The sequence below is a fragment of the Tachyglossus aculeatus genome, chromosome 4 (genome assembly GCF_015852505.1).
Source record: "Tachyglossus aculeatus isolate mTacAcu1 chromosome 4, mTacAcu1.pri, whole genome shotgun sequence".
NCBI lineage: Eukaryota > Metazoa > Chordata > Mammalia > Monotremata > Tachyglossidae > Tachyglossus > Tachyglossus aculeatus.
Genome location: NC_052069.1, coordinates 76,253,168 through 76,280,560, shown reverse-complemented (window position 1 = coordinate 76,280,560; position 27,393 = coordinate 76,253,168). Strand labels below are relative to the sequence as shown.

The 27,393-nt window shown below is 39.7% G+C and overlaps 1 protein-coding gene across 1 annotated transcript in view; it reads right to left on the bottom strand.

Annotated features, from left to right (window-relative positions):
- Window positions 1-27,393, bottom strand: part of RSPO2 (R-spondin 2) — a 182,274-nt gene that overhangs the window by 90,605 nt on the left and 64,276 nt on the right. The window contains exons 2-4 of the mRNA XM_038745308.1: window positions 14,450-14,638; window positions 3,715-3,858; window positions 44-232 (exon numbers count right to left, since the gene is read on the bottom strand). Of these exons, the coding sequence (XP_038601236.1) occupies window positions 44-232; window positions 3,715-3,858; window positions 14,450-14,638 (522 nt within the window). The remainder of the gene's footprint in view (window positions 1-43; window positions 233-3,714; window positions 3,859-14,449; window positions 14,639-27,393) is intronic.

Below are 27,393 nucleotides of genomic sequence, written 5' to 3'. Positions count from 1 at the left end.
CAGTTTTCCAATGAGCTCATGACCGAAAATTAGTGATCCTTACCTCCTGGACAATGCCTCAGAGCCATTTTACATCTCCTGGATTCGGCAATGGTCGGGCATGGTATTGTGTCCTTTGCTGGTTTCTTAACAATTTGCCGTGTTCTTGTCTCCAGGCCCCATTTAAACCCACATGTTCGATTATTTCTGCTGCAAACTCCCCATTCACTCCAAGGACCGACTTCACATCCCTCTGAGAAAACAAAGACAAAATACCAATCACAGTTCAATAAAGATCAACTCCTCAGGCTCAGTTTCACAAACAAATAATTCTTCTTTTACTTATTGCATGTGACTATTCAATAATTTTCCATTGTTTCTTAACTGCAAGTACTTTTGTGTCTATCTCTACTAGACTATAAACTTCTTCAGAGTGGGACTTATTTCTTCTACAAGTGGGGGAGTTAGGATTAGAATCCAGCTCCCTTGTACTCTTTTCACCTAGGCCACAATGCTTCTCTTTCACTTTCTCCCAATAACTTAGTACAGTGCTCTGCATACAATAGGCACTCAGTCAATATTAACTGATTTGTCAAATTGCTGTACAGATCAGACATTTGTCTGCCCTCTAGATGTTTATACCATAGGAGCTGAATGTATATTTATTTTATTTATTTATTTTGTTGGTATGTTTGGTTCTGTTCTCTGTCTCCCCCTTTCAGACTGTGAGCCCACTGTTGGGTAGGGACTGTCTCTATGTGATGCCAATTTGTACTTCCCAAGCGCTTAGTACAGTGCTCTGCACATAGTAAGCGCTCAATAAATGCGATTGATTGATTGATTGATTGATATTTAGAAAACTGATTGTAATACAAGTACCACACAAACAATCAAAAACCGTGACATTTAGGTGACGACATTTTTGTCTGTGGGCGAGTGACTGAAAACACTGATGAATAGTTAGAGATCTCCTCCATTTGGCAATACAGCTTTTAACTCTGTATTTGTAAGTAGCAAAACTGAAAACTGTAAAGTGTTGCAAATAGAAAATACAGTCTCCCCCAGGCCTTTACTTGAAAAGAGCCTCCCTATTACTAAATGTTGTATACCATTCTTGTTCATCTCCTGCTGCTGCTTCTGTCTCCAGGTAGTAGTCTCCATTGTATCCCATCATGTGGAGTAGTTGCACTACTTTCTCTTAAAATATTTTCTCACCCCTCTTTGCTTTATATCCTCCACTTCAGGTCAACATACAGCAACTATGTAATATCAGCTGGCATTCATTGACCTCACATAATGCATAAAACAAGACTGGACTATTATTAGTAATGTCTCAGCCATAAGTTGCTGACTTGTACTTCCCAAGTGCTTAGCACAGAGCTCTGCACAAAGTGCTCAATAAATACGACTGAATGAATAATTATAATTGTTAAGCACTTAATATGTGCCAAGCACTGTTCTAAGCGCTTGGATAGGTACAAGGTTATCAGGTTGTCCCATGTGGGGCTCACAGTCTTAATCCCCATTTTACAGATGAAGTAACTGAGGCACAGAAAAGTGAAGTGACTTGCCTATAGTCATATAGCTGAAAAGTGGCAGAGCGGGGATTAGAACTCATGACCTGTGACTCCCAAGCCTGGGCTCTTTCCACTAAGCCACGCTGCTTCTCAACTTGGCTAGTGTTCATGGACCCTTCTGTGACCCTCTCCAAACATTATTATTCAATGTAACATTATTAATATAATAATTCTGGTACTGTCAATTTGGCTAGCATCCATAGACCTTTCTGTGACCCCGGTCTAGCCATTATTAACATATTACTATAATAATAGTGGTATTGTCAAGTGTCAAGTATGTCAAACACTATATTAAGCACTGGGCAAATAAGATAATCAAAATGGATACAGTCTTTGCCCCTCATGGGTCTCAAGTCTAAAGAGGGATAACAGATATTTAATTTCCATTTTACAGATTAGGAAATGGGCACAGAGGTTAAGTGATTTGCCCAATATCACACCCAGTAGGAGTGGTAGAACCTAGATTAGAACCCAGGGCCTCTGACTCGCAAGTCCATGCCCTTTCCTCTAGACCATACTGTAAACAGGTCACATTTAAGTAATTGATTTTGACACTTGTTAGGTTTAAGTTTCATAGTCTTGGATATCACCACCTTTTTAGACTTAGTCTGACCTGAAATTAGGGACCATTATGGTGCTGCAATCTATAAAGAGCATGATGACATTCCTGATTTTGTTTTCATTTCTCTAACTCAGAAATGCAAGCAACATATAATCTTTGTCTTCAAGGTTTATTTCTAGTCTTTACTAATTCTGCAAATGGCAGAAGAATGTAAACATGTGCATGTGCGTGTGTATGTGTGCATGTGTCTGTGCATGTGTGTATTGTATTGATTACCAACCACTTCATATGATCCAAATTTACTCTGGTGATTTCACCAGTGTAGCACAAATACCATTATTATTATTATTATTATTATTATTATTATTATTATTATTATTATATTCCAATTCATCCAGACTGCTTGACATCAACTTTTGGAGTACAGAAATATTTGCCAAGAGTTTCATGATATTAAAGGTGGTCTGAGCCAAGAATTCTGTCCCTCTTCTAATATAAAGCAATGGTACTTCATAATAATAATAATAATAATAATAATGTTGGTATTTATTATGCACATACTATATGCCAAGCACTGTTCTAAGCACTGGGGAAGATACAGAGTAATCAGGTTGTCCCACCTGGGGCTCACAGTTTTAATCCCCATTTTTCAGATGAGGTAACTGAGGCACTAAGCAGTTAAGTGACTTGACCAAAGTCACACAGCTGACAAGTGGTGGAGCTGGGATTAGTACCCACGACCTCTGATTCCTAAGCCTGGGCACTTCCCACTAAGTCACGCTGCTTCTAAACCTTCTAAAACTTCAACCTAAACCTAAGTATTTTGTATTTCCTTCTGCTAATTTTTCCTCATAAAAACATTATAATTCTGTTTTGGTGCAGTCCTGTTTTTTTTATTTAACCAAAATGATGGCATTAAGCTCACAGCATTGCAAAACAATTCCAACAATACCATGTACAATAATGAAAGAGTAGATGTCTGGGAGGCACGAGGCATGGACTCAGCTTTGCCACTGGTTGGCTGTGAGACTTCAAGCAAATCAATTTACCCTTCTGTGCCTCAGTATCCCCAATTATAAAATGGAGATAATGATCCCTACTTCACCATCTTGCAAAATGAGATTATAGATACGGAAGTGCTTTGGAAAAATAAAGCTATGTAAATTCATTGTAGCATTTGGGCTTAATTAAATGCAAGGATAGCACTCCATACGGCACCCTTGAAGTTCATATCCTTCGCAAAGTATACTTTCAGCATAAACCTTATAATGGGCAGCAGCATATTGAAATGGGCCTCCTTAAATACTTTCTTTTTCCTCCAACTTTGAAGACCTTGGAAAGTCACTAATGATTTATTCAGTTGAAATGGATGCATTTCATAGGTTATAAACTTCATTCCTGGCACATTAATCACCTTCACCGGTAATTGTACCAACTCTATGAGAGTGATATACTATTTAAATACATCCATTATGTCAACTGGAGAATTCAAAATGCCAGCCCAGAACTTTTTATAAAATTCAATTTCAATTTTCCAAGGCACAGGTGATAAAGAGCTGCCTTTGGAGAAAGTTATATTAAAAAAAAACTACTCACCCACACATTCCATGGTTTCCTCCAGTGGTGCAAAACCATCAGGACATTCATCAAAGCAACGGCCTCTATGCAAGAAAGAATCAGCTTTGCACTTGGTACAAAAATCTCTGCTGAAACAAGAGTCACAGTTTTCTATTCTGCATCCTAAATTTGAGAGAGAGAGAGAGAGAGAGAGAGAGAGAGAGAGAGAGAGAGAGAGAGAGAGAAAGACATTGTTAGGACACTTTGAATTACCAAGATGTTGGAAAAGAGTCAGTGTGATCTGGGCTCACAACTCTTGACATTTCCCTGTGTCTGCAAAGTCTTTTCTAACCGGAAGAAACAGTGGATTTCTCCTAACCCCATGAGGCTACTTTTCCAATTCCTTCAACTCAACAACCATTAAGTTAATTTACCCCATGGCTTGCCTAGATTTTTCAAATAAATGCACAAGCAAAAAATTCCATGAGTTTACTTATAGCTACACCTTTCATATTTTCTCAGTTTTAAGCTGTGTGTCTATTGTGAGAAGCAGCATGGTGTAATGGATAGAGCACAGGCCTGGGAGACAGAAGGTCATGGGTTCTAATCCCAGTTCCGCCACTTGTGTGACCTTGGTCAAGTCACTTCTCTGTTCCCCAGTTACCTCATCTGTAAAATGGGGATTGAGACTGTGAGCCCCACGTGGCCAACCCTGTTTGTTTGTATCCACCTCAGCATTTAGTACAGTTCTTGTCACATAGTAAGTGCCTAACAAATACCACAGTTATTCTCTCTTCTACTCCATCTCCCTTCTGTGTCGCCTACACATTTGAATCTTTACCCTTTAAGCACTTGGTATTCAATCAACCCCCTCCCAGCACTTACGTACAGAGCCATAATTTACTTTAAAATCTATCTCCCTCTCTAGACTGCAAGCACCTGGCAGGGAGGGGATGTTTCAACCTACTCTGCTCTATTGTATAATCCCAAACACTTAGTACAGTACTCTGCATACAGTAAGGACTCAATAAATATGACTGATTGATTGATAGAGAGCACATCAGTTTAATTAACTTTACATAGGTTCTAGAAAGATAACCAGCTAGATACTTGTCTATTTGTACTTCCTCTGTTCTATGTTTTTAAAAGTGTTACATGCTTCATTGAAGTTATTTCAGGTGTATATTGTGTATTTATATTAATGTCAGTCTCCCCTTTTAGGCTGTAAGCTCTTTGTGGGTAAGGAATGTCTATCAACTAGGATGGTACTATCATTGACGATGATGATAGATTTATGTCAAGGAACTAGTTCTAGGACACAGTGAAATAATTGCCTCTACAATGAAATAGTATTAAGGTTTGAATCTCTGAGAAGGTATGGGAAGTGTGCTATTTTATGTTAATTCACAATTCTTGTTTTGACATGCAAACAGCTCTGTGATTAGTCTCAGATTAGAAAGAAAGAGTTTCATCATTTTTCATACTTTCAATAATGACTTTAAACATTACAATTTAGAATGTTGCTTTAGAAACCTGCAAAGATTTTTAAATGGTCTTTAATCTCTAACCCCTTTTCCAAAACCGTGGCTCCCATAAGGATCATTTTTCCCACTATAATTGCAGAGGTTTGGGGTCAGTGTGCTCTATGAAGTCATCCTAGATCCAACTCCAGTCATCCATCACCCCATCTTTGCCCTGGAACTGATATTTGGCCCTAAAAACCTGCTCCTATGTCCATGTTTTGTGTTTTTTGTCTTTGCCTTTAGATGATACAATTTGAGGGCAGAAGGATTGTGTTATTCTTCCTCTAACTTCCCACAACAAAAAGAACAGAACTTGCATGAAGTAGGACCCTTCTTTAAGATGAAAAGCAGTCTGCTCTTGCCTAACACAATGCCACCTCAGACAGAAGACTTAGGGAAGGTAGGAGAGAAGGATAAATAAAAAAAGCAATAGAATTTCCACAGGTTTATGTCAGTCACATGGGAGAGTAGTTGTAATAATATTTACTGAGTGTCCCCTTTATGCAATATAATGTGCTAAATACTTGGAAATATAAACAAAGTGACATTTTCATGGGGAAGACAACAAAGATGTATAATTGAATGAACAATCAGACTTTAAGCTCCCTGAAGGAAAGTAGAATTCAGAACGGTCATTTCTGTTATCTAGGTTCTTTCAGTGATTTAGTGGCAGTATAGAGAGGAGAGAACTCCACACTAAACCAATGTTGTGAGGTTCTTTAAATGCAGCCAACTTCTTGCTTACCCTATTCCACCACCCAGTACATAGAGGGACTTTGTGGTATGAGGACAATTAATCTTTTTTATAACTGATGCAACTTATAATTTATAATCATGGAACAAATACTTTGAAAGCAAAAAGTAAGTGCACAGAAGTTATCTAAAATATCCTTGGAAGGTCTTTATAGCTGCATGCGTTCTCCATCAACCTCAACTCCTACAGATTTTAGTTAGGATTCTTTTGGAAACTACAAAAACCCTATGTCTCCAGTGTTCAGTGTTGTACTCCTCAGGCACCCTTCCTCAGCCCCCACTAAAGGCAAAGGATCTGACTCTGACTCTTCTAGTAATATTTTCTCATTAACTGATTTGGAAAAATCTGCAACATTAATTGGACATTCACATAAACTCTCCCTTGCCAAGTGATCTGTTAGTAACTGAAGTTGTGAAGCTAAAATATTTATATCTTGCCACTCAATAATCTAAAAACATAAGGTTTTGGGAACAGTGTGGCCTAGAGGAAAAAGAATGGGCCTGGGAATCAGAGGACCTGGGTTCTAATTCCAGCACTTCCATTTGCCTACTATGTGACCTTGGCCAAGTCACTTATCTTCTCTGTGCTTCAGTTTCCTCATATGTAAAATGGGGATTAAGACTGTGAACCCCACGTGGGACAACCTGATCACCTTGTATCCACACCAGCACTTAGAACAGTGCTTTGCGCATAGTAAGCGCTTACCAAATGCCATCATTATTAATATTATTATTATTATTACAGTGTCTGGCATATTGTAAGCACTTTATGAATACAACTATTATTATTTCCCCATCACTGATTCTTTTAATCATTTTGAACAGGTCGCTTAGCCCCCGTTAAACTTATCTGTGGGCTAATATTTGAAAAGCTATTTCAGACTAGCATGAAAGACACCATATTGCCCTCAGTGACTATTGCAGAACCGGGCCAATTAATACTCAGCTCGATTCTCTCCTTCATACTGAAGCAAATGCATTTCCCATTTCCCTACTCCTTCTTAAACAGTGAGTCCCATGTGGGACAGGGACTGATTACCTTGTATCTACCCCAGCGCTTAGTGCAATGCTTGGCACATAGTAAGCACTTAATTCCTTAATTACCAAGATTTTAGGCCAATGAAGGCACAGTGAGAAAAACAAAAAGCTTGCCTTTGATTCCTCTCTCATTCAAGGATAAAGATATATCACTTAAAATCATGCATAACGTTTCAAACATGTCTGACCAAAGCTGAATAAAAATGTCCAAATGCAGTGATTAATTTAAATGATTCTCTTTAACAATATTTGTTGAAATCATTATTTTTTGTTTCATTCTTGATTTTATTTTGTAGTAAAGAGAAGATGAGTGTGAGAGGTGGTAGCTGATTCTAACCAAGAAAAACTAAAGTGTGCTTCAACTAGAAAATTTTGAGTTTTAATCATATCTGATTGTCCTTTGTATTAAAACTGTGAAATTCATCCGCGAGTATAAGTGGAGTCAGAAAGGCCACTGTTGGAATTACATCCCAGTCGGCCATGTCGTGCACACAAAAAACCCATCCCCTGTTGTTTTTCCTGGTTAAGTCCAAGCTACTACACTACACTGATCCAAGGGCTCATCATATCCTGCCTTGGCTACTGCATCAACCTCTTCACTGACCTCCATCCTCCTGTCTTTCCCTACACCAGTCCTTACTACACTCTGCTGCCTGGATGATTTTTCTAAAAATAATGTTCAGTTCACATCTCCCACCTTCTCAAAAACCTGCTACGGTTGTCAACCCACCTATGCATCAAATAGAAACTCCTTACCATCAGTTATAAAGCACTCTCTCAGCTTGCCCCCTCCTACCTTACCTCACTGGTCTACTACAACCCAGCACACATACTTCACTCGTCTTATGCCAACCTAATCCTCAAGCTCATCTAACATGACACCAACCTTTTGCCCACATCCTCCCTCTGGTGTGGAATGTCCTCTCCCTTCATCTCTGACAGACCATCACTCTCGCCATTTGCAAAACCTTATTAAAATCACATCTCCTCCAAGAGGTCTTCCCTATCTAAGACCTCATTTCTCCTATTGCTAAGTCCTTATTTCCCTTATATTTTTTCTCCTTAATTTATCACCTCTGTACTTGAATCTGTGCCTTTAATAACTTGATAACCCTCCCCAGTCCATATACATATCTCCTCATAACTGGCTTCAAAGCTCTCCATCACCTTGCTCTCTCTTACCTCACCTCGCTTCTCTCCTACAGCACAGGCCGCACATTCCACTCTTCTGTGGCTAACCTCCTCACTGTGCCTCGTTCTCACCTCTCCCGCCATCGACCCCTGGCCCACATCCAACCTCTGGCCTGGAATGCCCTCCCTCCTCACATCCACCCAACTAGCACATTTCCCCCATTCAAAGCTCACCTCCTCCAGGAAGCCTTCCCAGACTGAGCCCCACTTTTCTTCTGCTCCTCCTCCCCCCCCTCCCTCCCTCTGCTCTACCCGTTCCCCACCCCACAGCACTTGTGTACATATATGCATATTTATTTTTCTATTTATTTTATTAATGATGTGTTTGTATCTATAATTCTATTTATTTGTTTTGAAGCTATTGATGCCTCTACTTGTTTTGTTTTGTTTTTTTGTCTGTCTCCTCCCTTCTAGACTGTCAGCCCATTGTTGGGTAGAGACTGTCTCTACTAGTTGCTGAATTGTACTTTCCAAGAGCTTAGTACAGTGCTCTGCATACAGTAAGCTCAATACAATTGAAAGAATGAATACCTATAATTCATTTATATTAATGTCTGTCTCCCCTATAGACTGTAAACTTCTTATGGGCAGGGAACATGTCTATCACCTCTGTTATATTGTGCAATCCCAAGCACTCAGTACAATGCTCTGTATAGAGTAAGTGCTCAATAAATAAGATTTATTGGTCAGGGAATGTGTCTACCAAATCTGTTGTTTTGTACTCTCCCAAGTGTTTGGTACAGTGTTATATGCACAGTAAGAGCCCAGTGAATACCACTGACAGATGGATTGATGGATTGCAGCACCTGGACCTGTTTCTCTTTTGTCCCCTGGTCTTTCAATCCTTCAGTAGCTTTTGCTCAAAAAAAGTGACTACTTTCTTGATAGCAGCATCTCATGCTGGTCTATTTTCAGCAAATGATTTCCACACAGTATCATCTTAGACTGTTTCACTGAGTCTTTAGAATGTTTCCACTGCCCTCCTTGCTTTTCATTTCCCAATCTCAGTTCTACTCAAACACTAAGAAAGAACAATCGGTAGCCTGTCTCCAATTTCAGATTCAGTCTTAAATCTTGGTTGCATCCTGTGTTTGGCCCTTTTGGGTAACCTCCATATGAAAGGAAAAAGAAAAAATTCAAAGTAAAATTTATAGTAACGAAGTCTAAAAAGCTATGCCTCGATGCAGGTCACTTTTTTCCAGTACAGTTAAATTTTTGGTATTCTTCTATAGGAGGTAGTTAACATGCTGCCCTTTGGCTAAATTTGGCTGAATTATTTGACGTATCCAGTTGCCAAGATTTTGGAGGGCAGAAATCATGTCTACCATAGTGGATAGAGCATGGGCCAGGGAGTCAGAAGGTCATGGGTTCTAATCCTGGCTCTGCCATTTATCTGCTTTGTGTACCTGGGCAAGTCACTTCACTTCTCTGGTCTTCAGTTGCCTCATCTGGAAAATGGGGATTGAGACTGTGAGCCCCATATGGGGCAGAGATTGTACCCAACCTGATTTGCTTGTATCCACCCCAGCGCTTAGCAGTTCCTTGCACATAGTAAGCACTTAATGCCATCATTATTCTTATTACTACTGTACTCTCCCAAGTGCTTAGTACCTCTAGAATGTAAACTCATTGTGGGCAGGGAAAAATGTATGTTTATTGTTATATTGTACTTTCCCAGGCACTTAGTACAGTGGTCTGTATACAGTAAGCACTCAATAAATTCAAGCGCTTAGTACAGTGCTCTGCACATAGTAAGCGCTCAATAAATACGATTGATTGATTGATAAATATGACTGACTAGTACAGTGCTCTGCACTCAGTAAGAATTCAAAAAATGCCATTGATGACTGATTGTAGTAACTTGGTGCTGATGCAACAGGTCTCTGAGGAAAACAAATTCTCACAGGCTGCCAATCAGAGCAGCCTCAGGCATAATATGGACTTGTTTTCTATCCATATTTTATGTTTTTATAGGCTGTCTTAAAGTGAATGTCTCAGAAATTACCACTGACTGGGTCCGTTAGAAACATATATTTCTTTGCTCCAATAGAGCTGCTTTGATGTTGCTGCTCTGATACTGCATATAAGAACTAATAGCATATGATGAAATATTTTAAAAATTTTATGTACTATTGTACTCTTCCTAGGGCTTGACATAGGGTCCTCCACCCAGAAGAAATTTAATAAACATTATTGCTTGATTAAGGATTAATGCCATATGGGCTGTTAAAGTGAATTTAAGGACATGAAGAAGTTCCTTTAGCTTACTGTTTAAAGCTTCCATGCTCATAAAACTAGTAGTAATCACTACATGTTTACCCTAAGCAAAGAAAAGCTCTGTGAGTGCCCTCTGGACAGGGAATGTCTATTTTATTTATTCTTGTATTTTACTTTCCCTAGTGCTTACTACAGTTTTCTGCACACAGTAAGCACTTAATAAATATAATAGAATAAATGAATGAATCTTAGCCCTGCAGGACACATGAGGAAGGTGATCAGCAGCAGATACTCAGAACAACCTCTCTACAGTGAGCAGAAATGAACCATAAACAGGGGGTCAGAAATATTTTAAAGACAAAAAGAGCTACATCACTAACAATGTGGCACAGAAATGGGTAGTCAGGAGACACTCATCAGTTAACAGCTTTTCTTGACTTTCATCATTTACAAAGAAAAAATTCTACAGCCCCACTAGTATTGTTGCAGTAGCACTGATGAATATGAATAGAGCCATTCTCAACCTAGGCAAAAAGGCAATCCTATGTAGATGGCAGAAACATCATAATGAACATTTTCCACCATTGAGAAAGTGGTCCTTCAAAGCCCAAAAAACTGGTCAGAATGTGGATACATGATCTGATCCCTCACTTTTAAAGAGGCCTTGACAAATGTAAAAGCCCCCAATCTGAAAATATTCTTGCAGAAATCTATAAGCAGAGAGGAACCTATTCCCCAGACATCTCCCCAAACTTTTCCTTAGTGTATGGATTATTATATTAATCTATATTAAGATAGACTGTCTTCTGATGCTGTCTCCTTACTATCCACTTCTAAGCTGTGTAAATGATTTCCAGATGTATCACTGTGTTTTGATCTATTGATAAGTCTGAATAAAATAGAAATTATGTATTGTCCTACATCCAGGAAGCAGCGTGGCTTAGTGGAAAGAGCATGGGCTTGGGAGTCAGAGGACATGGGTTCTAATCCTGGCTCCACCATTTGTCTGCTGTATGACCTTGGGCAAGTCACTCAACTTCTCTGTGCCTCAGTTACCTCATCTGTAAAATGGGGATTAGGACTGTGATTCCCACGTAGGACAACCTTGCATCTACCCTAGTGCTTAGAACAGTGCTTGGCACATAGTAAGCTCTTAATATGATAATTATTATTATTATTACTAAACACTACAAAACATTTTCATCAGCAACACAGATCTTAAGGCAGTGTTTGTTCTGCTACCTAGGCAATTCTCTGCTTTACAATGAATAGATAAATACTGAGAACAGAATAAAGGCTAGGATGACCTTTCAAAGACACTCAGAGTACATTAACAGTGGGTTATCATGCTCCATAGCAGGTTGAAGGTCTACAAGGTTGATGTGGTGTCAACTTTCTACGTGACTGTGAGACGCAGCCCGACTAAAGAAGACATCCAGCTCCTAGTGATGTTTCATTAGTTTCATCTTCAAACCATACTCAACATTAAAAGGCAGGTCAAGATTTCCAAAAATAAGATCATGAAATGCAACCAGCTCATCAGCATCAAAACAATGCTCACAGCAGCACAGTTTCAGTGCACTGGATATATGAGGAAAATGTAAATCTTACTAGCAATTCTATAGGTATCTGAAAATGGAAATTCATAAGGCCAGAGAACAGAATATTTTAAAGACGTGGTGGAAAATTGTCTCTAACAATGCAACATAGCAGTGGACTTTGTGGAGGCCACTGCAGTAAACAGAGAAGTCTGATAGACTGAAATCATGATAGAGGTTTCTTCGCAAAGACTGGGTTGTAAGGATACAGAATCATGAACAGAAACAGGGACTGATATGAGATAAACCCAATAATGCAAAAAGATTTTTCCTTACTTGCAAATATTTCAAGAAGGGTTTCAATCCCTCACTGGTTTCTAGCCTAACATATATAAACATAACTCACTACATACCTCCCCATACCTTCGTAAACGAAGGAAGGACAGTTATAAATGTCATGGATTGAGAGAAAGAGTGGACTCCCTAATTCCAATAGAAATGAATGTTGAAACAGGTTGATTTAGAAATGACCTTTTTTAAAAATGGTATGATTAAGGACTTACTATGTTCCAGGGATGCTATGATGTTCTAGGCTTGATACAAGCAAATCAGGTTGGACAAAGTCCAGGTCCCATATGGGCACACCACCTTAATCCCCTTTTTCCGATGAGGTAGCTGAGGCACAGGGAAGTTAAGTGACTTTCCCAGTGTCACACAGCAGCAATTGGTGGAGATGGGATTAGAACCCAGGTTCTGACTCCCAGGCCTGTGCTCTATCCACAGCAACACTGCTTCTGTAACCCTTCCTTTAGGAATGAGTTCACCATATTACAGGCATTAACAAATTAAATAGTCGTATTTATTACTTTAGTAGCCCAAAATAACTATTTTGAATTACGTGATTACCCTAATTTGAGGACTTGTCCAATTGAGCTATGTTCTAGATACCTTAAAATCTAATTTTTCTTCACAGTTTTCCCATAGTATTTATTCTCGTATAGTAGAAATAGGGGCAATCCAGTAACAAAATGCCCAAATATTTTGTGAGTTTATTAATGAAATATGTTAAAAATCAATTGTTTGATTCAAAAATTAAAACTTGGCAACCTTCTCTCCGTTGCTGAGAATTCTTATCAAAATTTCACCTAGTGCATTTATTAGAGGTCGTAACAAAAAGTATGTATGAAAAGTACTCTGTGTAAGGACTATAATGTAAAGGATACAATAATAAGGTGTTTCTATGAAAGCCTTTCAAGAAAGAATCAGATTTGCATATTTTTATTTCATTTTTTACAAATTATTGGTCAACATTTAGAACTGCTTAACAAAAGCATTATTGGACCCAATAATGCTTTCTGTGGTCTCCCTTACTAGATTTTATAAACAAAAACTAGAAAACTTTGTAATTGAAACACAGTCATGCTGGCTAGTTACTTCCTATCTTACCCTGTGGTCTGTAAGCTTGTTGTGGGCAGGGAATGTGTCTACTAACTCTTATATTGTACTCTCCCTGTTGTTTAATATAGTGTTCTTCACAGTAAGAGCTAAGAGCTAAATACGATTGATTCATTGGAGAAGCTGAAAAGGAAGGAAAGTAAAGCAGCAAAGCTGAGCACATGCCCAAAGCCAGAGGATCTGGGTTCTAACCACAGCTCTGCCAATAGCCTGCTGTGTGACCTTGGTCAGGTCACTTAACTTCTCAGTACCTCAGTTGCTTATTTGAATACTTGAATTTGAATACTGAATACCTGTTTTCCCTCCTACTTGGACTGTGAGCCCCATGTGAGATAGGGATAGTGAACCATGATTGACTTGCACCCCACTCTCCCCCGACATACTACTTAGAAAGGTTTTCCGCACATAGTAGGTGGTTAAATACCACAAAAAAAATTTACTTTTTCACCATCAGTGGGAGAGATCACATTGATTTTTATTTAAGTGTGTAGGTTGGTAAGTTTCTTTGTGTTTCTTAAAGTCTAGTTTTGGGGTCTCCTCACACTCCCATGTCTGAGAGTCAATTGACCTTTTAGGATTTTGGTTTACATCCACACGTATACCCTTTAAGGCTCTCAAGAGAATGTCTCTCTAAAGAGTGCTTTATTAATTTGGGTTTTTTAAATCTGCTGCTTTGTTCAACTGTCCCCAAGGGACACAGCTGTTTAAGAAACCTAGCTGTTTCCTTTAGCAATTTTACAGAAATTATGTCAGCACCTGATAAATTCACACCCCAAGCTTTAACTGGAGTAAACGTTTCAGCAGGATGCAAATTACTCCATAATGACTATTTTTCAGTATCCTCCCAACACTGAGGTCTTTTTAATCAATGTACCTTCAACATCCTCTCCCTTCCTTCTGTAGTCTGAGTTGCTGATTGCTTCTGTGTTAAATGGTAGATGGACCAAAAAGAAGACATACTTTTCAAGGAAAGAATAAAAGGCCTGACAGAGTAAATATGAGAGGTTTGAAACTAATTATGTCAGTGCTGCATGCAAAATAAATCTTTAAAATGCTCACTTGCACATCTGTTCATGTCTGGAGACCGTAGTCCATAGTACCCTAATGGGCAGGAATGCAAACACTCTCCATACTGCCTCATCCCTTCTCTTCGGAGAAAGAAGAACAACTTCTGTTGGCATCGGCTGCAACCGTTGTCCTTTGAACAAGACAAACAGCCTTTGCAAATTGGGTTTGCGCCATAGGTAGCTGTAAAACAAAAACAAGAAGGACTTCAACTTGTACAACATTTAGAAATATTAAAAATCTCCGGGGAAAGGGGTGGAGGAAAGGGGAGTGGCGGGGGGAGACCCTGAACTGCACAATTCAATACTAGATCATAAATATTTCAAAGTTACCAGAAATGAAGTGTTCTGTTTTCATGGTATTGCATAGTGAAACTTGATTGACCTAGAATGAATGCATTTGGTAGAGTACCAAAGAGCTGTTCACGACTCAATGCTTGGGGGCTCTGGAAGCTTGACTTCAAAAATATCCGTCATACCCAAAAAATATTGAAAGGTTCTGGTCTGAAAGAGCAGGCAGTGAATAAATGGAAAGCATATGACTGCTTAATGCTTACTCAATGCAGCTCTTGCTGTTGGAAAAAAAAACCTTAAAAACTCGATTTGTGAGCTTTAACCAATTTGAAAAGGTTCTTTCAAATAAAGGAAACAGAAATATCCCTCCCTACTCCTATAAATTTAACGCTTGGGAAAAGAAAACCATAGCAGTAATAACATCTACTGTGTACCTAAATAGCTTTTGGACCCACAAAGATAGGTTCACCTTGAGGGCTCTAAGTTCTGCTTGAAGTTGAGTATTAGTAATGCTACTTGCACCCTTACCTCCTCCCATTCTCAACTTCCAACTGTGCCTCATTTTTTACACCCCTGCCTCAGATGCCCTGTTCACAGTGTTCTCTCATCCTGAAACGATCAAAACTTCATAAAAAAAGTTATCCCAATTTTCAAAGCCTACCTCCTCACAGCCCAACCACCTTCAGGAAACCTTCCCCAATTAATTCACAGTACCTCCTTCACATCGGCCCAATGTACACCCTCAACACCTGTGTAATTCATTTCTCTCTTCAGCATTTATGGAAAAACATGGTGAAAATATACACAGTTTATTTATATGTTTAGCAGTACGTTCAGTTGTTTAGCTGGTTTGCCCTGATGCTTTTGTAGTGCTTCCTGCTTGTTCCCCCTTCCCTTTTCACTGTATGAAAATCATTTTGTCTGCCTCTCCTATTAAATTGTAAGCTTCTTGAGGGCAGGAAAAGTGTGTCTTGCTACTTCTATGCTCTTCTAAATGTTTACAGAGCCTAATACTCGATAATAGATGTTCAATAAATCCCATTGATTGATTGATTGATTGATGTCATATTTTAATTCTAGGGTCAAAGATTTGTCATTTAACTTTTAGAAGTTGGTAATTTTGATTTTTCTAAGAAAGTAGAGACAATTGGGCAGGAAATTCATAAAAAGTGGAGAAGGTGAGGAAAGCAAATGCACTTCCTCAGACCTGTGGCTTCCATGTAAAAGTGACTATTAAGTTGGTGTGGTCATTTCCCCTGACAGTTCTTTGACAGGGACTGTATCTAATTTCTAATTGTGTACTCTTCCCCAGCACTCTGCACACAGTAAGTGTAGCCAGATGAATTCATTCATTCATTCATTCAATCATATTTATTGAGCGCTTACTGTGTGCAGAGCACTGTGCTAAGTGCTTGGGAAGTACAAGTTGGCAACATATAGAGACGGTCCCTACCCAACAATGGGCTCACAGTCTAGAAGGGGGAGACAGACAATAAAACAAAACATGTGGACAGGTGGTCATTTCACAGTTGAGAACCAAAGAAATGTTCAGCTTCAGAAACATGCATCTAAACCATCCACTCAAAAGATAGTACTGAGACAACAGCAGCACACTGTGAGCAGCAATAATCAAAAGGAAGTTATTAAAATTGTAATATAATCTAAAAATCACTCAAATATATCCAGGCTTTCAACCAGTGAAGGGAATGCAAAAGGAGAAAGAGGATGGAATATCGTGCTTAGACTTCTCAATTAATTTCCAACACTATCTCAACTTCCTTTGAATAAGTTATTTTCATCGGTTCATTCAATCATATTTATTGAGCGCTTACTGTGTGCAGAGCACTGTACTAAGCACTTAGAATGCCATCCATTGAGCATTTGAAGTGGATAGAGCAATGGTACAGATAGAGAAGCAGCGTGGCTCAGTGGAAAGTACACGGGGTTTAGAGTCAGAGATCATGTGTTCAAATCCCTGCTCCACCACTTGTCAGCTGTGTGACCTTGGGCAAGTCACTTAGCTTCTCTGTGCCTCAGTTACCTCAACTGTAAAAGGGGGATTAAGACTGTGAGCCCCATGTGGGACAACCTGATTACCTTGTATCCTCCCCAATGCTTAGAACAGTCCTTTGCACCTAAGTGTTTAATAAATGCCGTCACCATTATTATTCCAGGGATCTAGGACATTATTGTCTACTGTGTGACCTTGAGCAAGTCATTTATCTTCTCTATGCTGCAGTTTTCTTATCTGTAAAATAGGGGTGAAAGGCCTCTTCTTCCTCCCCCTTAGACATGTGTGACAGGGACTGTGTCCAATCTGTTTATCTTATATATAATCAAGCACTTGGCACATAGTAAGTGCTTAACAAATACCGGAATTATTACCATGAATAAGTCTCCAAAGTTGTTATAACCATTGAGAGATGGCTTTTGCATGTGATCCAAAACTCAGTTGGGCACTCAAAAATAGTGGGAGTCAATAAATGTTAGTAATAATAATGTGGTAATAATAATGATGACATTTATTAAGTGCTCACCATGTGCAAATCACTGTTCTAAGCGCTGGGGAGGTTACAAGTTGGTCAGGTTGTCCAACGGGGGGCTCCCAGTCTTAATCCCCATTTTACAGATGAGGTAACTGAGGCATAGAGAATTTAAGTGACTTGCCCAAAGTCCCACAGCTGACAATTGGCAGGGATTTGAACCCATGACCTCTGACTCCAAAGCCCGTGCTCTGTCCACTGAGCCATGCTGCTTTTGTAGGGACTGTCTATATATGTTGCCAACTTGTACTTCCCAAGTGCTTAGTACAGTGCTCTGCACACAGTAAGCGCTCAATAAATACGATTGATTGATTGACTGATTGATTGATAGACATGCTGCTTCTCTGGTAGGACAGTAAACTAATATTTATTCATGCTCATTGCATCTAAAACTATGTGTTCTACAGTAATAGTATCAACTGAGCACCTACTGGCTGCAATGCAATCAATCAATTGTATTTATTGAGTACTTACTATGTGCAGAGCCCTGCACTAAGTGCTTAAGTGCGGACAGTATAGCAGAATTAGCAGACATGTTCCTTGCCCATAACAAGGAATAGGGGAAGTACAAAGTAATGACACATTCCCCATTAGCATGTTAGCTTTTTGCTGGTGCAGGAGACAGATATGAATATACATTGACAACTTGAGAATCAAAATAAATCCTTGAAGTATAACTGTGGTATTTGTTACGGGCTTACTATTAGTGAAGCATTGCTCTATGCACAAGGATAGATACAAGATACAGATTGGACACAATTTCTGTCGTACATTGGGCTCAAAGTCTAAAGGGCCCACACAGGGGCATGCATGTTTTTTGGGGGTCGGTCTCTCTCTCTCTCTCTCTCCTCTCTCCTCTCTCCTCTCTCTCTCCCTCTCTCCCTCTCTCTCTCCCTCTCTCTCTCTCCCTCCCTCCCTCCCTCCCTATGAGCAAATAAATACCCGACTGCTAGAAATTGCTGGTGAATTTGTAAAGCTTAAGGTGTTCAGGATTACGAGGAGGAAGCTTTCTGGAAGAGGTGAGATTTTAGGAGGGGTTTGAATATGAGGAGAGCTCTGGTTGATGGGTTTGATCTGTCAGCATAAGAGTACATGTCCTTGCCATTATTGGCAGTTCACAATCAGTGGTACTTACTGAGTGCTCATATTGCTTTTAGAACACTGTATGAGCACTCAGAGAGTCCAAGTCAGATTGGTTGCTTTTTAGTATCATATGCCCTTCTGGTGGGTTGATGATTATTTGATCCTCTACTTTAGCGTCAATATTTACTTAGTTGTTCTATAATCAATGGCATTTATTGAGCACATACTATGTTCAGAGCACTGTTCTAAGCACTTGGAAGAGTGCAATACAACAGAATTAGCAGACATTTTCCCTGCCCCATAATGAGCTAACAGTATAGAGGGGAAGACAGACATTAATATGACTAGGTAATTTTTAATATATACTTTAAAGATATGTAAATAAGTGCTTTGGTGTTAGGGGGTGGAAGAATATCAAGTGCCCAAAGGTCACAGAGTGACTACAGAGTGCAACAAAATTAGCAGACGTTTCCTGCCCATAACAAGTTTAGAGTCTAGAGGGGGAGAAATTATGCCTTTTAAATCATCTCTACCTCTTTTCTAGTTTTTCCAATCTGCCGTTCAAAGTAGACTTGCACTGGCCTACTGTTCACGTTTGATCTTCTCCAACCTTCTAAATAAAAGATAATATTCCCTCATATTGAAAAGCTTGAGGCCCCACACTGTCTCATTTCCCCATGTTCCCTGTTTCACACTTTCAGCAGCTCTTCCCTATAAGAAGGTTTCCAGCATGCTGAATGTCTGCAGCGGTCTGATTCTCCACCCACAAATCCTCTCCAGCCTGCAAGACTAGACTATAAGCTCCTTATGGGCAGGGAACATGTCTACCAACTATGTTACATTGTATGCTCCCAAAAACTTACTACTGGGCTCCACTCACAGTAAGTCCTCAATTGATACAACTGATTGATTAATTGTCAGTTTGGGGTGGCTTGAGGAGTCAAAACCTCCAGGCTCCAACCAGCCTACTACAAATTAAGTTCTGAGTATCCTAAACATGGCCATAAACTTTTTTCAAGTTTTCATTCATTCATTCAATCACATTTATTGAGCGCTTACTGTGTGCAGAACACTGTACTAAGCGCTTGGGAAGTACAAGTTGGCAACACATAGAGACAGTCCCTATACAAAAGTGGGCTCACAGTCTAGAAGGGGGAGACAGACAACAAAACAAAACATATTAACAAAATAAAATAAACAGAATAAATACATACAAATAAAATAAATAAATAAATAGATTAATAAATACATACAAACATATATACATATATACAGGTATATTTCCAGCTGTCCGTAAATGCACACAGCTTCCACACAAAAGACTGGAGTTGGGTCTGATTTCAAGAGCTAAATAACTGCATAACACTTGGTTAGGTCCACACATTCATTTGCCAAAGAAAAGTTTATTTTTTTTCTCTGGCATGAAGGAGATTCATTCTTTATTTTGATACCTCATTTTTATATTTTCAAGTAACACATGCATATGCTACCATTGTCAAGTTGACACTCCTGTATGTAGCCAATCACTCCAGCTTTAAAGAAAAGACAGCGTTGAGAGTGAGCTGGCGGCAGCAGAGTGCAGACTCTGGTAAAAACACACAGATTCCTTAGGCTGCATGCTCCTTTCAGGTTTAACTGGAATTTTTCAAACAGTGCATTAAGGACATGCCAAATTTCAAACTTAGTTTTGTAAAGATTCACATAACAAGAAATACAGTTTCACAATTGGGAAGGTGCAACCCCGAACATCAGTTAAAGCTGAAACTACCCCTACTTTCAGTTCAAAATGTCAAACCCATCACTACAAATCACACTTTACAGAAAAAATCTGAAGGGCATGTGGGGTAGTGTGTGCCAGCAGCAAGTCACAGAAAGAGAACAGATAGGTCATCTCCAAAAGAAATTGCATGTGCCACAAATACACTTTCAATTTAATAACAAAAATTACCTAGTAAAGGAGTGATTAGAAGAATTCCAGCAGATTTTGTACATTATGGTTTATGTTTTAATGATTTGGTTCAGGGTAAATAAACATAGAAAGGCAGCCCTCTCTGTCGATTTCAGCAGAGAAGCACATTACCTACATGCACCTAGATGATGATATCATTCAAATGAAGAAAAAAATATTCACTCTAAAGAAATTCGTAACAATGCTACACTTAACCATTACATATTATTTTGTGGTCTTGATTTAATTCAAAATGGGACTTTTCACTGATGGAAAAAATGCTTCATCTAGTTCATTTTAAAGTGGCTACATACAACTTTCAATTTGTAACAGCTAGCAAAAAGCGTATTTGATCCTTTGACTGTAAAGACTCTCCAGATACATTAACAGCTTTATTTAATTTTGTCATTCTCCAAACTCCCTCTTTCCTTTCCATGATGTAGTGGGTAGAGCATATGTCTGGGAGTCAGGAGGTTGTGGGTTCTTATCCCCACTTTGCCACTTGTCTGCTGTGTGACCTTGGACAAGTCACTTCACTTCTCTGTGCCTTAGTTACCTCATCTGTAAAATGGAGATTAAGACTGTGAGCCCAACGTGGGACAGGGACTGTGTCCAACCTGATTGGCTTGTATCCACCCCAGCGCTTAGTACAGTGCCAGCCACATAGTAAGCGCATCAAAACCACAATTGTTATTATTAACATACTCTACAGGACACAACAATCTTTAGTATTCAGCAGGAAACCCTATCTACCTTATGGTGACTAAGCAATCTCTGGAGTATGTATCCAGGATAAATAGATTTTTACAACAGTGATTTATTTTGTCAGTCTTAATATCAAGAATGTCTCTCATTATTGCTGAGAGATTCAGGGCAAACATGCAGGTGAATAAACAGGGATTTTAATTTCTAACTTCGATAGCTTTATTTATTTTGTCTTGGTAAGCTTAAACTTTTCCAAATCCAGAAACCTGCTGAGATCCAGAGTAGCCACATTCCAACCAAAACATAACGCTTCATCCAAAGACCCAAAAATTAAAAAGCTTTTTTTTCCAATATGAAAATTCCACCAAGGTACTGAAGACAAGAATGTTCACCAATAGTACATATATATATATATATATATATGTACTTCCCCTGAGGAAGGTGTGCAAGATTCATCATTGAAATAAATTTTGCTTTGGATTTCAAAAGACTTCAGAATAGCAAAGTGCCTTTACGAATAATACTACTCAAAGCTCTACTACTAATATTACTCAACTGCCTCACTAATTATGGCAAGAGAAAACTAAATTCAGTATATGGGGAGCAGGAAAACTACAGTGCTTAAATAAGCTTAAACAAGCCAATCTTCTTGATGTACTCTTTGGAATCCCACAGAAAGTTAAACATTTTATAGGTTCCCTTTTTGTTGTTGTTGTTAAGAGCAATCATTTATTAAACCAGATCCAGTTATTTACATTTCATTTTATGAAGGTGTGGAACACCCGTATGTTTCCAATATACTCCAGACACTTTTTTCCCCTATTTCCCCATTTCTGGATTTAAGTCTCTCCAAATAAGTAATCTAAATTCTTTCTAGGTGAAGACATCCATTTTTTACATTGGATGAAGATTTCCATTTGCAACCAGAAGAAGACGGACAGCAAGCTAGAAAGACTATTATTAAAGTTACACTCACTCATGCTGGAACTATTCAGATAAGAATCAGGTCTTATGATAAATGAGTCACAGAATTTGCATTTTAAATTCACAGGAACTGCCTACTTGGAATTAAAATAAAATTTCCCCTTCTGAAACTATTAAGGTCCATTTTTCATTCTGGGGGACGGGGAGGAGGGAAATCTGATCCATAATCCTCTGCAATTACTTATATTAAATTACTGGGATATTTTAAATTTTAAATTCAGTTCCCAGTTTGCTTCTACTGTGTCAAAGGGTTTGATAATACTTGTATGAAAATGCATTGCTTTACCTTATGTGTAAACTGGTCTTTTATGTGGAGATATTAACCAATGTCTTGAGAATATATTTTATTTTCATTTGTTAGGTGTGGATGACAAAGATTCAACATACACATTCCTGGAATCTCACTGCAATGTCATTTTGAAAGTGATAATGATAACAATAATAATAATAATAGCATTTGTTAAGTGCTTACTATGTGCAAAGCACTGTTCTAAGAGCTGGGGAGGATACAAGGTGATCAGGTTGTCCCACGTGGGGCTCCCAGTCTTCATCCCCATTTTACAGATGAGGTGACTGACACACAGAGAAATGAAATGACTTGCCCAAAGTCACACACTGACAAGCAGCAGAGCCGGATTTGAATCCACGACCTCTGGCTCCCAAGCCCAGGCTCTTTCCATTGAGCCACACTGCTTCTCTCTCTCTCTCTCTCTCTCTCTCTCTCTCTCTCTCTCTCTCTCTCTCTCTCTCTCTCTCACACACACACACACACACACAGAGCACTATTCAAATTCTTGGGGTAGTTTTATTTTAAATATTTATATCCAAACTTGGTGAATATAAACTGCTACATATGAAAGAAAAGAGTGTTTAATTATGTTGGATTTATCCCAGCTCCTGCTCTACCTATGAGCTTAATAAATAATATTAATAAGGATGGTACTTGTTAAGTACTTACTATGTGCTAAACACTGTTCTAAGAGCTGGAGTAGATACAAGTTAATCAGGTTGGACACAGTCCCCGTCCCAGATTGGGCCCACACTCTTAACCTCCATTTCTTACCGATAAGGTAACTGAGGCACAGAGAAGTTAAGTGACTTGCCCAAGGTGATACATCAGACATGTGGCAAATCTGGTATTAGAACCCATGACCTCCTGACTGCCAGGCAGGCCCAGGCTCTTGCCACTACCCCATGCTGCAAGGCTAAGTCTTTTTTCAGGCCACCATGTAGTAGAGGAAAAGAACATAGATTCTACCGTGCTGATGGGAGCCAAATCTTGGTTACTACTGGCATTGTGGGATTTGCTTAACCCCATAAATATGTTTGAATAAGCTACTTTTCCCAGAATTCTCAAAAGGATTAAGAGTGGACAAGTGCTAATATAGTTAATTTTATAGTTCCAATAATCTTCTAGGATCACTGGCTCCTTTATTCCTTGTAAAACAGGATACCTTTTACTGCAGACACCAACCACTTCACTTTGTTAAAGGAAAAAAAACTATTTCGCTATAGTGCTTTCTCCCATGGCTCAGTGTGCATTATTCACCAGATCCCAGGAGAAAGTAATGATGCTTATAAGTGATCTATGCCAACATTATGAAAACTATTGCATTCTACAGAGGTTTGCATGGTGGAAACAACACAAAACTGTGAGTCAGGAGTCAAGGATTCTAATCCCATCTCTGCAGCTTGCATGTTATGTGACCTTGGGCATGTCACTTAACCTCTCTATGCCTCAGCTTCTTCATCTGTATCTGTGCTTCTCTCTCTTACAGTATGATTCCCATATATGACAGGAAAGGTGTCTGATTAATTGCATCTTTCCCAGCACTTAGCACATTGGTCAGTGATAGAAAGTGTTTAATACCACAGTTTCTATTATTACACTTAATTTTGCAAAATTAAAATTTCACACTATGACCAGTTCTATACCCTGGTTAGTGCTCTTAATTGGTTCAGTGAAAATAGAGAGAAAGTCAGGAGATTCAGGTTTTAATTCCAGTTCTGCCAATGACCTGCTGTGTGATTTTTTGGCAAGTCACTCTCAGTCTCCATTCTTCATCTGTAAAGTGGGAATAAGATACCAGCTCTGCTGCCCTGATAATTTGTGAGCCACTTGGGAGATAAGGATAATAGCTGAACTGATTATTTGTACCTACCAAAGCGCTTGATACAAAAATTTTCCCAAGATTAAAAAAAATGACCAAAATGAATATTATCCTGCATTCAGGTTACAGACACTCATAACGCACACAACCCAAGAATGGAGCTGCCATTGTTCCCTTCTCCCCTTCTCCCCTCCTTAACTTCCATCTTCAACTGCTCACTCTCCACTGGTTCCTTCCCCTCTGCCTTCAATATGCCCATGTCTCTCCCATCCTATAAAAACCCTCTCTCGACCCCACCTCACCTTCTAGTTATCGCCCCATCTCGCTCTTACCATTCCTTTCCAAACACCTTGAAAGAGTTGTCTACACGCACTGCCTCGAATTCCTCAACAGCAACTCTCTCCTCTACCCCCTCCAGTCTGGCTTCCATCCCCTACATTCCACGGAAACTGCCCTCTCAAAGGTCACCAATGACCTCCTGCTTGTCAAATCCAACGGCTCATACTCTATCCTAATCCTCCTCGACCGCTCAGCTGCCTTTGATACTGTGGACCACCCCGTTCTCCTCAAAACGCTATCCAACCTTGGCTTCACAGACTCCATCCTCTCCTGGTTCTCCTCTTATCTCTCTGGTCGTTCGTTCTCAGTCTCTTTTGCAGGCTCCTCCTCCTCTTCCCATCCTCTTACTGTGGGGGTTCCCCAAGGTTCAGTTCTTGGTCACCTTCTGTTCTCTATCTACACTCACTACCTTGGTGACCTCATTCGCTCCCACGGCTTCAACTATCATCTCTACGCTGATGACACCCAAATCTACATCTCCACCCCTGCTCTCTCCCCCTCCCTCCAGGCTTGCATCTCCTCCTGCCTTCAGGACATCTCCATCTGGATGTCTGCCCACCACCTAAAACTCAACATGTCCAGGACAGAACTCCTTGTCTTCCCTCCCATACCCTGCCCTCTCCCTGACTTTCCCATCACTGGTGACGGCACTACCATCCTTCCCATCTCACAAGCCCACAACCTTTGTGTCATCCTCGACTCCGGTCTCTCATTCACCCCTCACATCCAAGCCGTCACCAAAACCTGCCGATCTCAGCTCCGCAACATTGCCAAGATCCGCCCTTTCCTCTCCATCCAAACCGCTACCCTGCCTGTTCAAGCTCTCATCCTATCCCGTCTGGACTACTGCATCAGCCTTCTCTCTGATCTCCCATCCTCGTGTCTCTCTCCACTTCAATCCATACTTCATGCTACTGCCCGGATTGTCTTTATCCAGAAACGCTCTGGGCACATTACTCCCCTCCTCAAAAATCTCCAGTGGCTACCAATCAATCTGCGCATCAGGCAGAAACTCCTCACCCTGGGCTTCAAGGCTCTCCATCACCTCGCCCCCTCCTACCTCACCTCCCTTCTCTCCTTCTACAGCCCACCCCACACCCTCCGCTCCTCAGCCGCGAATCTCCTCACTGTACCTCGTTCTCGCTGTTGTGATCGCCTGTCCCGCCATCGACCCCCGGCCCACGTCATCCCCCTGGCCTGGAATGCCCTCCCTCCCCATATCCACCAAGCTAGCTCACTTCCTCCCTTCAAGGCCCTACTGAGAGCTCACCTCCTCTAGGAGGCCTTCCCAGACTGAGCCCCCTCCTTCCTCTCCCCCTCGTCTCCCTCTCCATCCCCTGTCTTACCTCCTTCCCTTCTCACAGCACCTGTATATATGTATATATGTTTGTACATATTTATTACTCTATTTATTTATTTTACTTGTACATATCTATTCTATTTATTTTATTTTGTTAATATGTTTGGTTTTGTTCTCTGTCTCCCCCTTCTAGACTGTGAGCCCACTGTTGGGTAGGGACTGTCTCTATATGTTGCCAACTTGTGCTTCCCAAGTGCTTAGTACAGTGCTCTGCACACAGTAAGCACTCAATAAATACGATTGATTGATTGGTTGATTGTTCGATAGTTTATCCCAGATAAATCCCAGACATAAAGCCTGTATTGTTTGATGTCTTATTCTACGCAAAAGCTCAACTGCCTTAATGTTTCAGTCAAGTTCTATAGTCAAATAAATCCTTCTGTGGTTCCATCCTATCTGGGCTGGTATTAAACAATTAATAATTGATTTTGGAGGAAGCTCTGCCCATGGTTCGTGTCAGATCATCCAGGTTAGAAGTGACCAGTGATCAGGTAACAGAGACACTGTTGAACTGGGAAAGCAACTTTCTTTAGAAATGGGTGACACAGATGTTGATGTGTCAATTGCAGCTCACTCGGAGGAATCCTTTATCATTTAGAACCTCATACTTCCACCAGCCAATCCTTCATTACAAAATGATGAAGTAATCATCATCTCTCCATGATTATCACATTTTACAACATTTTTTAAGAAAATGGATGCATTTTTTAAAATGAATTGACAACCCTAATGTAAAGAGAAGTTTGAAGAGGCATGGAGGTGGTCATAAGGAGTTAGCCTGCTCCAAGGTACATTATGAAGTCAAGCAACTTGCTGCCCAACCTAAACTGGACAGATTCTTCGCTGAAATCAAAAAGCTACTACCACAGACAGCAAAACAAGCTTCTAATTCTGCAGCCTCCTACTAAGGTTTATAATCATTTGGTTAACGTTGTGGTACTTTGCTTTGAATTACTTTAGCAAAGATTAAACATCTGTTCAGTGGTGCCTAGCATAATATTTAGAACACAAAGGATGCCACTTCATTTTTCCATACATCCTGGAACAGATCCCAATTACTAATATGTGAGTCTATAGGAAAATAAATGGCAATAATGAAATATTTTAAATTAGATTTGTACCTGTGACTAATACAGAACGGTCATCTCGTACTATGTACAACAGTAAGACTGTAACCTTGGTTTTTAATAAAAGCTACCACTGGTAGATATTTATTTGGTAAAAAAAAATACCAGTCCAAAAGGTGCAGATAAACCACTAAATTATTTCTTGGTTGAAGAGAGCCCCACTATTGAAATAATAGGGTAAGAAGACCATTTTCTAAAACCTACATATTTCAATCAGTTGTGTTGATTGACTGCCTGTGTGCAGAAAACTGTACAAGTACTTGGGATGCTAAAATAAAATTAGTAGGTATGATCCCTGCCCTCAGTGAGTTGACACTCTAATGGACTGTTGTGCTGACAGCTATAGGAAAAACCTCAATAATAATAATAAAAATAATGGTATTTGTTAAGTGCTTACTATGTGCCACGTGCTGTTCTAAGTGCTGGGGTAGATATAAGATAATCA